General features: G+C 39.3%; 1 protein-coding gene across 4 annotated transcripts in view; it reads left to right on the forward strand.

Moving 5' to 3' along the window:
• Positions 1-15,208, forward strand: part of UBE3D (ubiquitin protein ligase E3D) — a 140,562-nt gene that overhangs the window by 12,662 nt on the left and 112,692 nt on the right. For all 4 annotated transcript variants that reach the window (XM_059701094.1, XM_059701096.1, XM_059701095.1 and 1 more), the window contains exons 3-4: positions 2,039-2,129; positions 13,642-13,873. In XM_059701094.1, the coding sequence (XP_059557077.1) occupies positions 2,039-2,129; positions 13,642-13,873 (323 nt within the window). The remainder of the gene's footprint in view (positions 1-2,038; positions 2,130-13,641; positions 13,874-15,208) is intronic.

The following is a 15,208-nucleotide window of genomic DNA, read 5'->3' on the forward strand; positions in this document are numbered from 1 at the left end:
GCACACTCACACTCCCCAGTGTACCTAATGTAGGCGGAGGAAGTGGTGTGTCAGGGAAGAAGCCGTGGGAGGCTGGCCCTTGTCCTGTCATCACCTTCTCTGTAGCAGTGATGGACAATCACAGCAGTCACAGTGTGGAACTTGGGAAACGGCATAGTGGGGTGCTTTCAGATCTACTGTTAGTTTCCTGGGAACATGATTTTAGGGCCCATACTTAGGGTGTATGGAGACCTTTCAGAATCAAGAATTGGTTTATCACCGACCCATATTTTATAACAGTTAATATGCAAATAGCAAAACTTGAACTATTTAAAAAAATTTAAGTCAGCAAGCATTATTGTTTAGTTTTGACTGGAGGACAAAATAAATTGACTGCTATGTGTTGTTTTGCATGTTGTTTGCATTCATTGGTCTCCTGTTTCTTTCTAGTTCTGAAACATATTTTACTCAAATATCTGGAAAAGGAAAGCTTTCAAAAGCTTGTTCTGTAGTGCATGAAAAGGTATGCGAAATAGTCCTCAGTACTTAATTGCTTTAGAGCTTTGCTCATAATAGGTACTGAATAAATAAATACTAGATAGATGCATACTGATGTAAGCTTGAATCAGTCGGAATATATTGTAGGAAGTGAGTTTTGAAATTTTTAGCATTCGGTTGTGATGCGGGTTTTTAAAAAGTTAACTTTTCTATTGTAAGAACTTTCTTCTAGGGATTATAGTAAACGTATTGTCATACTGTTTTGAAACATGTAACTTAGGTCAGATCATAACCTTGACGTGGAACACAAATCTGATAGAGCACAAGCATGAGGTTTATCCCCAGGTGGTGGTGCCTCTCCCAGGATGCCCTGTATCTGAAAGTTCTGTCTTGAACCTGAGCTAGAGGATCCTGCCGGGTGACCAGCAGAGGGGAGTATTTCACTGAAAATTTGTTTACTGGTTCTGAAAAGAATATTTTGGATGTCGCCGAAACCGGTTTGGCTCAGTGGATTGAGCGTCGGCCTGCGGACCGAGGGGTCCTGGGTTCGATTCCGGTCAAGGGCATGTACCTGGGTTGCTGGCACATCCCCAGTGGGAGATGTGCAGGAGGCAGCTGATCGATGTTTCTCTCTCATCGATGTTTCTGACTCTCTGTCTCTCTCCCTTCCTCTCTGTAGAAAATCAATAAAATATATTTAAAAAAAAAAAAAGAATATTTTGGATGTCTTACCTAGGTCTACTTAATCTTACCATACATACAAAATAACATAAACCAAATTTAAGTTGCCTGATTCTAATGGACAGGGCCTCATTTCTTTATATTTTTAAATATGACACATATTTTTGTGGGGTTTTTTGGGGGGGCGGGGGGGGAAGGGAATGAAAAAAATTTTTTCTTCATGAATAAATAAAGGAAGCAGAGAATATACTGCTTTATGCTGCATTTCACATAATGTGGGAAATATATGTTTTTCTACAGCTTTAATCAGAAATTGAGTTTTGCTCTTAAGAGATTGAATTTTTCTGAGGAGCCATTCCATACTCAGGAACCTGTCCAATAGACCAGTTTCAAGATTCATTTTGTTAGTACATACTGGTAATATGCCAGAGTGGACATACATCTTATTTAAATCAAATTAAACTTAAATTTAAAAGCTTTATTCACCAGCAGTCACAATGATGAAAAACTATACCTCAGACGTAGCAGAAGAAAGCCGAGAATGGTGAAGCTCTGTGTAGTTAGCCTGATAGGAAAGAAATAGCCCCTTTTTCTTCATCTTTAATGTTGGTGTTTATGGAATGAGAGAAATAACAGTGTGTGACATGAACAATCTGGGCAATACCTGGCTCCGGAACAAGCAAAATCTGTTGTTTTTGAAAACACTTCACAGTATTTACTTCTGGTTGAGTCATCAGATAATACTAATTAAATGTGTACTTCTGGGTACATCATAAACATATTTATTGATGGTAATTTATTGTGGCTGTTACACTCTTATAAATATGTTAACATATTTGTCCCAAACCTCTAAGATTTCTGTGTCATTGATTTCCTTTAGAGCTGACTTCAATGTTTAATCAAAGCTCAGAAGCCCAAGGCTGCTGCACATTTTATTGCCAGTCCTGCGGTGAAGTCATAATAAGGGACAGGTAAGGAATGCGTCTAACATTGATTAATTCTGTGCCTGGCGATGCTTTTCTCTTTCCTATCAGAGTTTTTGAAGTAATCGCCAAGGGAACAGTGTATGGCCTTAAAACGAGAGCCAGCTTAATGCCACTTTGAACAACATCAGCCATAAAACTCTCCAGCAATCACAGAGCAGTTAAGTCTTCTCAGGCCGACCAGGGGGAACAATAGGATGCTGGCTTTGAGGGGGAAAGGGAGGGTTGGTTATCTTGGTGGAAGAGTGTTGATCACTGAAGCATCTCTCTTACAAAAAGAGACTTGGGACCTATTGCATGTTTTATCCATCATGTTGGTGAATGGGATTTTCCACATTAAGTGACATTTCTAAAAAGGAAGGTTTTGCAGCACAACTTTTTATTTGAACTATTTCTATTAGTGCCTGTCTGAAATCCAGTTCCTATTTCCCTGCTTGTTAAAACAGCATCTAGAGAACACAAATTAACCTTTTCTTGATGACCAGGCTAACCTTATCACCTGTTCTTGCGGTGTGCTGCGATTGCCCCACTGAGGTGGAAAGGGCTCTTTGCAGTACCTTTGCATTCCCAAGTTGTCTCGTTGAATCATTTCCCCATCTGCCCCCTTCCTCCTGTCAGCCTCCTTGTTTCCTGGGCACAAACCCTTCCCCCTGAATTTTCAGCTTCTGATCACTCATACACGGGAAAGACAAATGAAAACCTTACACTGGTTAACAATATTTTTAAAAAGAATTTAGAGTTCTTTGTTTGGTGCATTTCCTCCAAGACAAGTGCCTGAGACTTGCATGCACATGGGTCCTTCTCCATATCTGAAACCTGCTCCTCTTCCAGGGCTCCTTGTCTGAGGGCATGCAGACCTCTACTGCATCTTCAAGGTAGATTCCTGGTGGTGTCTCTGGGTTCCTCCTTGCCCCCCATATATAGTCACTCACCAACTACTTTTGCTACTTCCTTCCCCGCATTTCTTGCAAGTCCACATTCCTCCACCCCAGTGCTACTACCTCCCTCCAGGCTACTGTCTTCTCACCTAATAGCACTTGTTGCCAGCTCCCTATCTGCTTAGCCTTCCTCCGGGTTCACCCTCTTCTGAACATTTCTACACTATCGAGTGACTGTTCCCAAATGCAGCTGGCTCCCCTGTTCAAGCCCTTCCACGTCTTTCAAGGTAAAGTCCGTAAGACGTTAGCATGCCATGCCAGGTCCTTTATGAGTTTGTTTCTATTTACCTTTCCACCCTCAACTTCCTTTCTTTGTCCCCAAAACAGCACACTGTTATGTACACACATTCTGTGCACAGCTCTAGTGATCAGCCTGCATCCCCCGACTCTCCAGGCTTTTCTCCACCCTAGCTGGCTTAGTGAGAGCTACTCTGTCCCGTGGAATGTACCCCGTACCCTTTTTCCCTCAGGTTCGCTCCTAAATTCAGCTCCTAAATTAAATGTCATCTACTGCTGGGAGCCTTCCCCGCTCATCACCCATACATAGTCTAATCTCCTTCTAAGATTTATTTGCCTGTCTTCCTGATTAAACTGTAGGCTCTGGGGTGAGGATAGTCTTATTGACCCCTATATCCCTAATCCCTGCTCATATTTAGAGTGCAGTGTACTCTAGTGGCTAGTAGTACAGACCCAGAAACCAGCCAGTCTGGGCTCACATCACCACTTCCTGGATGTGACCCTGGGCTAGTTACTTAACCACTCCTTGCCTCAATATCCTTACTACAAACACATAGATAACAATAGGAGCTACCTCTTAGGGTTGTCTGGAGGATCCAATGAATTTAAGTGTTTATAACCAAGTTTGGGACATGTTAAGCATTCAGTATGTGGTAGCTGCTACTGTGATTATTCTTACCATCATCATCACCAAGATCTCCAGCATCAGGCATCATGCCTGGTGAATAATGCACCTTCAATAAATTCTTGCTGGCTTGAATTAAATAAACGTTAGGGTGTTTATTTTGGCCTTCTGCCATCCTCTCTTGCTTGCTTTATGATTCCTGGCAGTGCCCCAGGTAGATGAGATAGCAGAAAGTTACTTTGGTGGAAATGGGAGGTTGTGAAGGGAGCATCCTCTGAATGATTATCTTGGGTGAGAAATGAGGTGATTCTCAATCTGTAGAGGAGAGAATGTTCTTGATCGAATTAGCAGAGGCTGAAGTTGCTGCCGAGTGTGCGCTCTGTGATAGGCTCACCTTAGCCTGAGAGGGTCAGAGGATCCCAGTTTACATTGCAGTTTAACCAAGAAAGTTTTCCTTGTCTCCGTCTACTTCAGGCTTTGGTTTAATTCTCATGTGAAGTTTCCTAAACATGCATGCCTGCACAGCAATGAGGTGACCTAGTAGTTACAGCAGGAACAAGTGAAACTCAGTTTAACAGTATTTCCTGGTGCTGCTTACAGTGGAGGTTATGTTCATTGATTACTGGCTGATATTTCATTGGAAAAGGGTGATGGATATGAGAAACCTTTATCTGTAGTCCCCGTTTTCCTATTCAGGAACTGCACCTTCTGTTTTGTGTCGATCCTTTTTTACAGTCATGGGATTGGGAACTAGAAGGGATTAGAGGCTAACACTGAAAGACTGTATTTACTCTCCCTAATCCTGACCACTAGGAGGCCCTGTAGTGTGGAAGTGAGCGTGGGAGAGTGGGAACAGGATTTGAACTCCAGCTTCACCACTTAGTAGCTGGGGAACCTGCCCATATCACCTCAGCTTCTTTTTTTAACTAACATTATAAGTTTCACGTGTACAATTCTATAATACATGACCTGTACATTGCATTGTACGCTCACCACTCATAGTCTAATCTTCCTCTGTCACCATATATTTGACCCCTTTTACCTTCTTTATCCTTTAGTCCCCTTCATACCGCTGTCTGTGTCTATGAGTTTGTTCATTTGTTGTTTTCTGTTTTATATCCACATATGAGTGGTTTATATGTGGTTCTTGTCCTTTTCTGTCCGACTCTTTAACATGATACTCTCAAGATCTACCCATGTTGTTGCAAATGGCAGTATTTTATCCTTTCTTCTGTCTGAGTAGTGTTGCGTTGTACGAGTGTACCACATCTCCTTTATGAAACCATCTATCGAAGCACACTTAGGTTGCTTCCATGTCTTGGCTATCACGACTAATGCTGTAATGAACATAGGGGTACATATATCTTTATGAATATATGTTTTTAAAATTTGGGGGTAGATACCCTGAAGTCACCTTTTTCTTAAGTAGACAAAATGAGGCCTATTTTCCAAATTTGTGAAGAGAGTTAAAGGCTGTAGCACATGGAATATTAATGCTCAACAAGCTCTTTTTTATTGGGTCTATAGACTCCTTCCACTCCCTTTTCCATAATTGGTCTTATCAGCAAACTAGTAAATTACCTTGTTTAGTTTTTTTAAACCTCTTTGGTTTACTACACTGCATTTTATAGGTGTGCCAGGGAAATGATCCACCTTTCTCCCTTCTTATTTGACTGAGCCCTTGCCTCACGTTAGCTTACATTTTACTCTTAGGCAGTATGCCCTATGACTTTGTTTTATGGAAAAACGTGATTCCTCCAGTATCTGTACAAGGATTTCATGTTGACTGTGTACAGTAAGCTCAGTGGTCTTCTCACCCCCCGCCCCTCCCCCCGACACACACACCCAGTTATCTGTTCTACATAGTGATAAGGGCATCTTCTGTTCTTGTTATGTAGAAAATAAAACCAAAGGTATTTCAAAAGAGGCTTGAATGTGCTATAATCAAAATTAACTAATTGTAGACATCTTTACCAGGAAAGCACCTTGGAAAATGTTGATTTATCTGCACTGGGAGCCCCTCTAATAGGAGCAACGGAGCAGACCTAAGATCTGCTTACTGGCTAACCTTATCATCTGGGAACAAGGCAGTTTAATTCTCTGGGCCTCAGTTTCCTCATCTGTGATTAGTGAAGCTCATAAAGTTGTACCTGGGTTCTGTGGTTCATGTAATTTGGATACTGCAAGACTAATGCTGTTCCTTTTTTTTTTCTTGTCAAGCAAATTATAGAAGTAAGGTGCAGAGGACTGTTTAACCTATTAAGACTCATTATGGCTTTAATTCTTTTTAGTACCAGGGCACTGGAAATCTGCTAAGTGTAGTAGTAGTCGTTTTTCTTAACCTAGGAGTACATGCTCTTAGCCATTTGTTTTGGTATTTGAAAATAAATACTGCCTTGCTCCTTTACAAGAAAATGTCCAATTTGCATTTTACTAGTTCAGCAGAGTTTTACTATAAAAATTGTCTGAACATATACAGTTTTTTATTATGTTCTTGTTGAGACTCACAGGCCTTAATATAAAGCAGCAATAATAACAAAATTTACTTCTTTGTGAATAGTCTCAGAAACAGCTAAATGGTCATTGCATTTGGAATTTATGTCTTTGAGAAATAAATTCATGGCAGACTTGAATTACATCAGTTGGCCAGACTTTCAAACATATGCCGTTTGATTTTCAGCCCATTTGAGAGGTCTCCTGAGGTCTCTGGAGAGGCCCTCCCCATTCCACCTGCACCAGCAGCGCTAGGTGTCAGCCCAGCAGCTCATGAAGGCATTGAAACTCTAGAAGGAAACATGCAAAATGGACTTTATTGAAACACTAGAGGCCAGATGCACAAAATTCGTGCAAGAGTGGGCCTTCCTTCCCCCAGCTGCCAGCACCGGCTTCCCTCTGGCACCTGGGACCCGGGCTTCCCTCCTGCCTCCAGCAGGCACCTGGAACCCAGGCTTCTTTCACATCCCTGGCTCCAGAAGGTTGTCCAGAAGGACGTCCAGTCTAATTAGCATATTACGCTTTTATTATTATAGATTAAGAGATGTCACAATATCCAACCAATCGATTGGTCTACTTGACAGACCAGCTGTAATTGTAGCCTAAAAAAATCTATTCCCATGAATACCATCACTTTTTTTTGAATGAGAACAAAGAAGTGAAAAAGAGTACAGTTACAAACTGGATTATTAGTAATACTGTACAAACTTTTGGAATAAAATGGTTATACTTTTATGGATCTAGTCATACTATGTACATAATGGTAATAAAATGCAAAGTTAGGTTCATAGGTTTGGAACCTACCTGTTAAATAATGCCAGCTGAATTTATCTAAATCCCAGCAGCCATATTTTGAGCTTTAGACATTTGGTGTTATTCTTTTTTTTTTTTTTTAATATATTTTATTGATTTTTTTTTTACAGAGAGGAAGGGAGAGAGATAGAGAGTTAGAAACATCGATGAGAGAGAAACATCGATCAGCTGCCTCCTGCACATCCCCCACTGGGGAAGTGCCCGCAACCCAGGTACATGCCCTTAACCGGAATCGAACCTGGGACCCTTCAGTCCGCAGGCCGACGCTCTATCCACTGAGCCAAACCGGTTTCGGCTGGTGTTATTCTTAAAATGCTTAATGTCTGTTTGGTTGTAATTCAATTTGTAAAAGCTCTATGGTGTTACCATTGTGATTTTCACTGATTAATGGTTGATTCTAAAGTTAAAGGACATTTCATTTTCTGGTCTATATGTTTAAGTTTTAAATAATCAGTTTTGATTAAAAGTATCTATTTTAAGTTATTTTTCCCTAAAGCCTATGCTTAAGATGCATTAAAAATAATTAGCTCTGTGAAATATTGGTATTTTAATAGGGATTGCATTGAATCTATAGACTGCTTTGGGTACTATGGACATATTAATGATGTTAATTTTATCAATCTATGAACACAGTATTTTCTTCCACTTGTTTATATCTTCCTCTCTCTTTTCAACATCTGTAGTTTTCTGAGTACAGGTCTTTTACCTCCTTGCTTAAGTTTCTTCCTAAGTTTCTTAATTTTTTGTTACAATGGTAAATGGGATTGTTTTTTTAGTTTCTCTTTCTTCTCCAAAGTGGACATACAGAAGGCCAAGAGACATATGAAAAAAATGCTCACAGTCACTAATCATCAGAGAAATGTAAATCAGAAGGACAATGAGATATCCCCTCACACCTGTCAGAATGGCTGTCATCAACAAATGATAAGTTCTGGCAAGGATGTGGAGAAAAGGGAACCCTAGTATACTACTGGTAGGAATGCAGACTGGTGCAGCCATTATGGAAAACAGTATGGAGTTCCCTCAAAAAATTAAAAATGCAACCACCATTTGACCAGTGATCCCACTTTTAGGAATATATCCTAAGAAACCCAAAATACCAATCAGAAAGAATATATGCACCCCTGTATTCATAGAAGCACAATTTACAATAGCTAAGATCTGGAAATAGTCCAAGTGCCCATTAGTAGATGAGTGGATTAAAGAGCTGTGGTACATTTACACCATGGAATACTATATACCTGTGAAAAAGAAGGATCTCTTACCCTTTGAGACAGCATGGAGGGACCTGGAAATTATTGTGCTAAGTGAAATAAGCTACTCTGATAAAGATAAGTATCACATGATCTCACTCATATGTGGACTCTAATGAACAAAATAAACTGATGAATAAAATAGATCCAGAGATAGAAGCATGGAACAGACAGTGGAATGTCAGAGGGAAGGTGGGAGTGGGGGTGGAGGGTGGGTGGGGCGAGATTAACAATAGCCCATGCATATGCATAGCCCATGGACATAGACAATAGTGTAGTGAAGGCCTGGGAGGGGTGGGTGTGGAGTGGAAGGGGTCAATGGGAATAAAAAATGGGGGGGGGGGGCATCTGTAATACTTCCAACAATCAAGATAAGTTTTAAAAAATTAGGAAATTCTAATTTATTAGAAACATGTTGCTGTACATCTTAGAATCTTGAGCTGAGAGAAAATTCAAGAGATCATTTCACTCTTCCTGAGCTTCTGCACATTTTTACCTTAAAACTACTGTGAGAAAGAAAAGGTATCTATTTTGTTGTGAAAGTTCTGGGAAGGAGATCAGATTAGAGTTTCGGTTTTCAGTACAGCTGTGATTAAAATACATCTTTTGTTCTTAAAAGTTTTGTTCTTTCAAAACATCAGAAATACTTTTCTCTCTCTGAGGAATGCAGATTCTTGTCTCACAGAGTTGTAGGAAGCATTAGATGGAAAAGCTGAATGTAGTGCCCAGCAGAGGTCTTCTAAGTTTAACTACACGTTCAGACTCAACACCACCACAGGCCACATTTCCTGCCACCAGGGCCGCATCAGGAGTTCCTCTGAGCAGGCGTCTTGCAGCAGTTCAAACAAGTGACGGCTCCTATACCTGTATGGGGACTGTAGACTGACCATGTGTATGGTTCTAGATCAGTGATTGCGAACCTATGACACGCGTGTCAGAGGTGACACGCGAACTCATTTTTTTGGTTGATTTTTCTTTGTTAAATGACATTTAAAATAAATATCAAAAATATAAGTCTTTGTTTTACTATGGTTGCAAATATCAAAAAATTTCTATATGTGACACGGCACCAGAGTTAAGTTAGGGTTTTTCAAAATGCTGACACGCCGAGCTCAAAAGGTTTGCCATCACTGTTCTAGATACAAAGGTCAAGATCCATATTGTAGTTGCCCACGAAAGACTGCATTCGGGGAAGTCCAACGCATGGCATGCTCATCAGATTTTTACAGCTCATTCATATTTCCTACCAGTCCAAATGCAAGATACCAAGCAGGGGTCGTTTTTTACCATAAGCAGTGTTGCCTAGCAATATAATTCATGTCTACCATCTACTTGGCTCCCAGAGGAACAGAACTAGGTGGTTAAACCAAAGTTCAGATTCTCAAGAAGGCAAGGAAAAGATTTGTTAACTCTTTCATCTGAGTAAGCAACAGACCCAGCCAGGGACCTCCCATATAAAAGTTATCAAAATATGCTTGCTCATTCCTTGAACAAATATTTAAGAGCTTACACTGTGTGTCAGGCACTGTGCCCAATACGAGGAATGCAGTGGTGAGTTAAACAGATGTGGTGCCATCTTCATATTGTTTCCTCCACCCAGTGATGCCCTTAATTTCTTCCATTGCCTAGAGAACTCCTATGTATCCTTCAGATGTCAGCTCAGATGTTCCTTCTTCTCTGAAGTCCATGTATACTCTACCCCTTTAGCACTTTGTACATACTGCCCTGAGTTCATGGACTGGTTTTGTGAGTCCATAAATGAATCCTCTAAAGTAATACATCAGTTTTGTGTGCATGTGGGAATGTATGTTTGAAGGGGCTATAAAGCTTTCATCAGATGTTCAAGGGAGATTGAGCTGTCCCCTCCCCTCCGCCCCATAAGAATTTAGAACAACTACTTTGTTATGCGCATTTATTATATTATGACTTTATTATTTGTTTATAGGTCTGTGTCTCCTACTAGAACATAAGTCCCTTGAGAGAAGAGACTGTATGTATTAATATTTTTGTCAGCAGAATGCCTGGTTCATAGTAGACTTTTAGAAAACGTATGTTGAAAGAATCGTTTCTTAATATTTGTAACAGGTTCAGCAGCTTGAATAATGCTAGTGGAGCACGATTTTCTACTTTGAAAGGGAATGTTTTGCCTTATATTAAACTAAAATTAGTCTTTCTTGTTCTCAGCTCTGTCCTCTAGAGTTCTAAATTAAATGTCTTCCATATTGTAATTGCCCTTTTATGAGACTCATGGTTGAGTGGGGAATCAAAGAAAAAGGAAATGATTAAAAAATGATACATTTGCATCTTAAATATTTTAATTTAAAACATGCAAATGTACATTAATTTGCTAGTATTCTATTATGGAACCAATATCTTTCTGTTGAATATGACTCCACTGTTGTGTAGCTTTTTTCACTTAATCCATCAAAAATTCATCATCTATAACTTCCAGGTTTCTTTAAAGTGAAATGAAAAATTGTTGAAACAATCTGATACCAGAATTTTTCTAGATTTTTTTCTTTTTCTCCCTCTCCCCAGTGTTCTATAGTTATATATCCTGCATCCTTCCAGTGATTTTCATTACAACTAGCTTTCATCTAGTCTGAAATCTTTAGTTTTTAGAGGAATAGCAACAACACATATTTCTTTGGATTACATGCTATTTAAATTATGTAACTAGTATAGCATGTATAAGTGGCATAAATAGTCTGTGATCAAACAAAATTGACTTTTATTAAGTACATAGTTCAACAGGAGCGAAGTGTGTAAGTAGTCAGCATGCTTTAAGCTTCACAGTGCTCATAGACATTAGAAAGAACTTGTTTCTCTTCTCAGTTTCTCTCAGGATGGATTATTTTGAAATTTTCTCATTATCCTGCTCTCATTTCTCCTCCCCTTAGACGACTGATCATCCTAACTTAGAGTAGAATGGAAGTAAACCATCTTTGGCTTTCCTCCTGGTAAAGTCTCAGCTGTCTGTTGTTGTCCAGCAAATAAATGAATCTATTAAAGCGCGCACACACACACACAACCTGGTAGCTAATATAAGGGACTACTTAATTCTAAGGATGTTCTAAGAATAAAAAATAATGGCAGAGTAGTGCTTAATTTTTCTCCCCTTGAGTGTGGCCTGGACTTTATGACTCACTTCCAAGTGATATAGGAAGAGTATGCAAAGGGAGAAATAGTGGCTTTATTTGTGGAGAAACCTAGCAGATACCATTTTAACCAAGCGATCAAGATTAGCATCACAGGGATAAGTCATGTTGATAAGGTGTACCCTCTGATATGATGTGATGAGAAGTGCACTTTACATCTGGTATGCTTCCCCGGAACCCATAACTCCAGTCTAATCTTGAGAAAATATCAGACAAACTCAATTGAGGGAGAGTCTACAAAATACTTGATTGGCAGTTTTTAAAAATCTCAAGGTCCTGAAAAATAAGGGAAGACTGAGAAATTGTCACAGATCAGAGGAGAAGAGGGCACCACGATGACTAAATAAATGCAGTGCGTTATCATGAATTGGATCCTGGAACAGAAAAAGAGTTCATTAGTGGAAAAACTAGGGAAACCCAGAGAAAGTCTGCACTTTGACAAATCTCCCATGGTTATGTAAGATGTTAGCATAAGGGAGAGCTGGCTGAAATGTATATAAGAACTCTCTGTACTGGTTTTGTACCTTTTCTGTAAATCTAAAATTACTCCAAAACATTTATTAAAAATAGTGGGCGAGATCATAAAAAACAGGCTTAAGTGATTTGAAATTTAAGATGTGAACTAAATTAAAAGGTAGTAACACAAAAATATTTGTCACTGATGTTAGACAAAGGACTGGTCTTCCTAACATAGAATATACTTTTACATATTAATAAGAATAGACTAATACCTCATTGGAAAATAATCATTGATCACAATTCACAGAAGAAACAGTGATCAATAAATATGAAAGCCAATTCAATCACACCAGGAATTAAAGAATTGCCAATTAAAGCAGTATTGGAGCCCTGGCCAGTGTAGCTCAGTTGGTTGGAGTGTCATCCTGTACACCAAAAGGTGGCGGGTTTGATTCCCAGTCAGGGCACATACCTAGGTTGAGGGTTTGATCCCAAGTCAGGGCATGTGCAGGAGGCAACCAGTCAATGTTTCTCACATCAGTATTTCTCTCTCGCTCTCGCTCTTGCTCTCTCTCCCTTCTTCCCTCTCTCTCCCTTCCTCCTTCCTTTCCTCTCTCTCTAAAAATAAATAAAATGTTTTTAAAAAAGCAGTATTGAAAACATTTCACCCATTACATGAAAAAAATTATAGTATTCAATTTTGAAGATGGTAAGTGGAAGAATTATAGATTGGCATAGCCTTTCTTGAAAAGCAGTTGGCCAATACAGGTATTGGGTTTAGAAATATGCATACCAGTTGTGGCCGGGTGGCTCAGTTGGCGCAAGTGTCATCCTGTACACCAAAAGGCTGCAGGTTCAATTTATGGTCAGGGCACATACCCAGGTTGTGGGTTTGATCCCTGGTCAGGGTGCGTGCGGGAGGCAACCAATCGTGTTTCTCTCTCATATCAATGTGTATCTCTTTCTTCCTCTCTCGAAAGGAAGTGAATTGTGATCAATGATTATTTTCCATTTGTGCTTTTAATCTCTCACAAGATTATTTTCCCATAAGAATGTTCACCACAAGATTGTTAATAATGAGAAGCTCAAAACCTAAATATCTAACAATGAGGGAATGATCTAAAAGTTTTGGCATTCCTATGGAATAGAATGGAGTCATTAAGGATCATGATTATAACTAAATAAAACAACAAAGGCAACATGCAGTTTGTACATATTCTGACTTTATATGCATGTGCACAGCTTTGTCTCTTGAAAGGGTGGCAAGGAAATATGCCATCTTGTACAAAGCAGTCACTTATCCTTGGGTGGTAAGGAAAGGAAGATTTTTGTTTTCTTTAAATCTCTCTGTCTTTTCAGAATTGTCTGTAGTGGGTTATATATACTTGTGTAATGTAGAGGGAGAGATAAACCCTGCGGGCAATGGGATTAATGAGGGGTTTTCCATCTTTCATGCAGACTTAATTAAGCAACTGTCACATTTCTGTTTGGTTCTGTAAAAAATAGTTTTCCTCTTTCCACTAGGAAGCTCCTCAGGGTGCTCCCGTTGCCGATGGAGAACTGGGGAGCTCTAGTTGGAGAATGGTGTTGCCATGCGGACCCCTTTGCTAATAAGCCCCTTCATCCGCGAGAGAACGACTGTCTTATTGGAGACGCTTTCTACTTGGTGAATTTAAGAAGTGACACCTGGCAGCCAAGTCCTCAAGTAGCTCCAGGGGAGATGCACTGTCCGCCTTCCGAGAACCATTTTAAATCGGTAAAATACCTTTTCAGAATACTTGGTGCTAATTTAGAGGTTGGCTTAGAAACTGGCTTCTCCCATCTTTTCTTAATTCAGGGTATGTCACACAGACAGTTCTAAAGACCGAAACAGTCCACAGGGGCTGAAGGATGGAGGGGAGAGAATTTCTTTATGTCTAGAATTGGGAATGTTACCATTTTACAAACCCAAGTGCCCTACTTACTTTCCTGTTTTGAGGACGATATTCCATAATCCATGTACGTTTTGTCCTCATCAGTCTGATTTAAATTAAAATTGTTCTCTTGCTCCAGGATAGCTACTACAGTTAGGTTCATAGTCTAGACTTCTGCTCACGTCATAAAAGCAGATGCCAGGGAAAAGAGGAAAAGCGTGGAAATGAAGCTTGTGCTGCAGGCTCTACTGGTGGTTGACAGCATGAGGTCAGGTGGCTCTTGCTCTCCAAGTTGCTTTAGGGAGAAGGCAATTTCCTCTCACCGCAGAGAACAAGTGGTTTACCTTATTTTAAAAGAAAATCAATGGCATTGACTTGGTCCGGTGAGAAATCATTCTCCTGATGGCAAGTCAATACAGATGTGATTGAAAAGGTAAAGAACATCATTGCCAGAGAATTTTTATCTTAACATCTGCTTATTGGTAGGGACATAGGCAATGTATGTTAAGTTTCATCTAGAGCTCATTTAATTTTTGTAATGAGAACTGGGCCACTTCAGGAAATTTGCAGCAGCTGGGCAGCTCTTGGATTGAAAGTTAGTTTATAGAACTATTTTCTATTTTGAGGGGGATTAAGGAAGTTCCTCAGATAACAAGGTTAAGTTGTTATAATTATTTACATGTCTCATCTCTCACCGTAACCCAGATCCCTTTACATAAATATGGTTTGTTTTAAATTATAGTATGTTATTCTATAATGTTAAAAGATAAATGGTAAGAAGTTAATGTAAATCTGTTATAATTATGTTTAATATGGTTTTATTAAAATATTTTATACTAAATTTATATTCTAATACTATACTGTTTTATGTATTTTAACTTTGATTTTTATGATTAAGCTATAAATTTTTTAAAAATGTTTGGAGGGCATGAGTGGAAGTGGAGTGAAGATTAAGAGAAACCATGAATTACACTTTTTTAGATAAATTCTACACTATTGACATATATTCATCGCATTTATATCTTTATCAGTTATAGGATGCCACTTACAACAATTTCTCTTAATTGCGAACAACTATACTATTTCTTAAAGGAAGACCCTCCTTATTCAAACACTATGGTTTTTAGTATCAAGGAGACTGAGAAATTACTATCATGACAAGCTACTGTTGGCAAGAT

Source organism: Myotis daubentonii, chromosome 6 (genome assembly GCF_963259705.1).
Source record: "Myotis daubentonii chromosome 6, mMyoDau2.1, whole genome shotgun sequence".
Classification (NCBI taxonomy): domain Eukaryota; kingdom Metazoa; phylum Chordata; class Mammalia; order Chiroptera; family Vespertilionidae; genus Myotis; species Myotis daubentonii.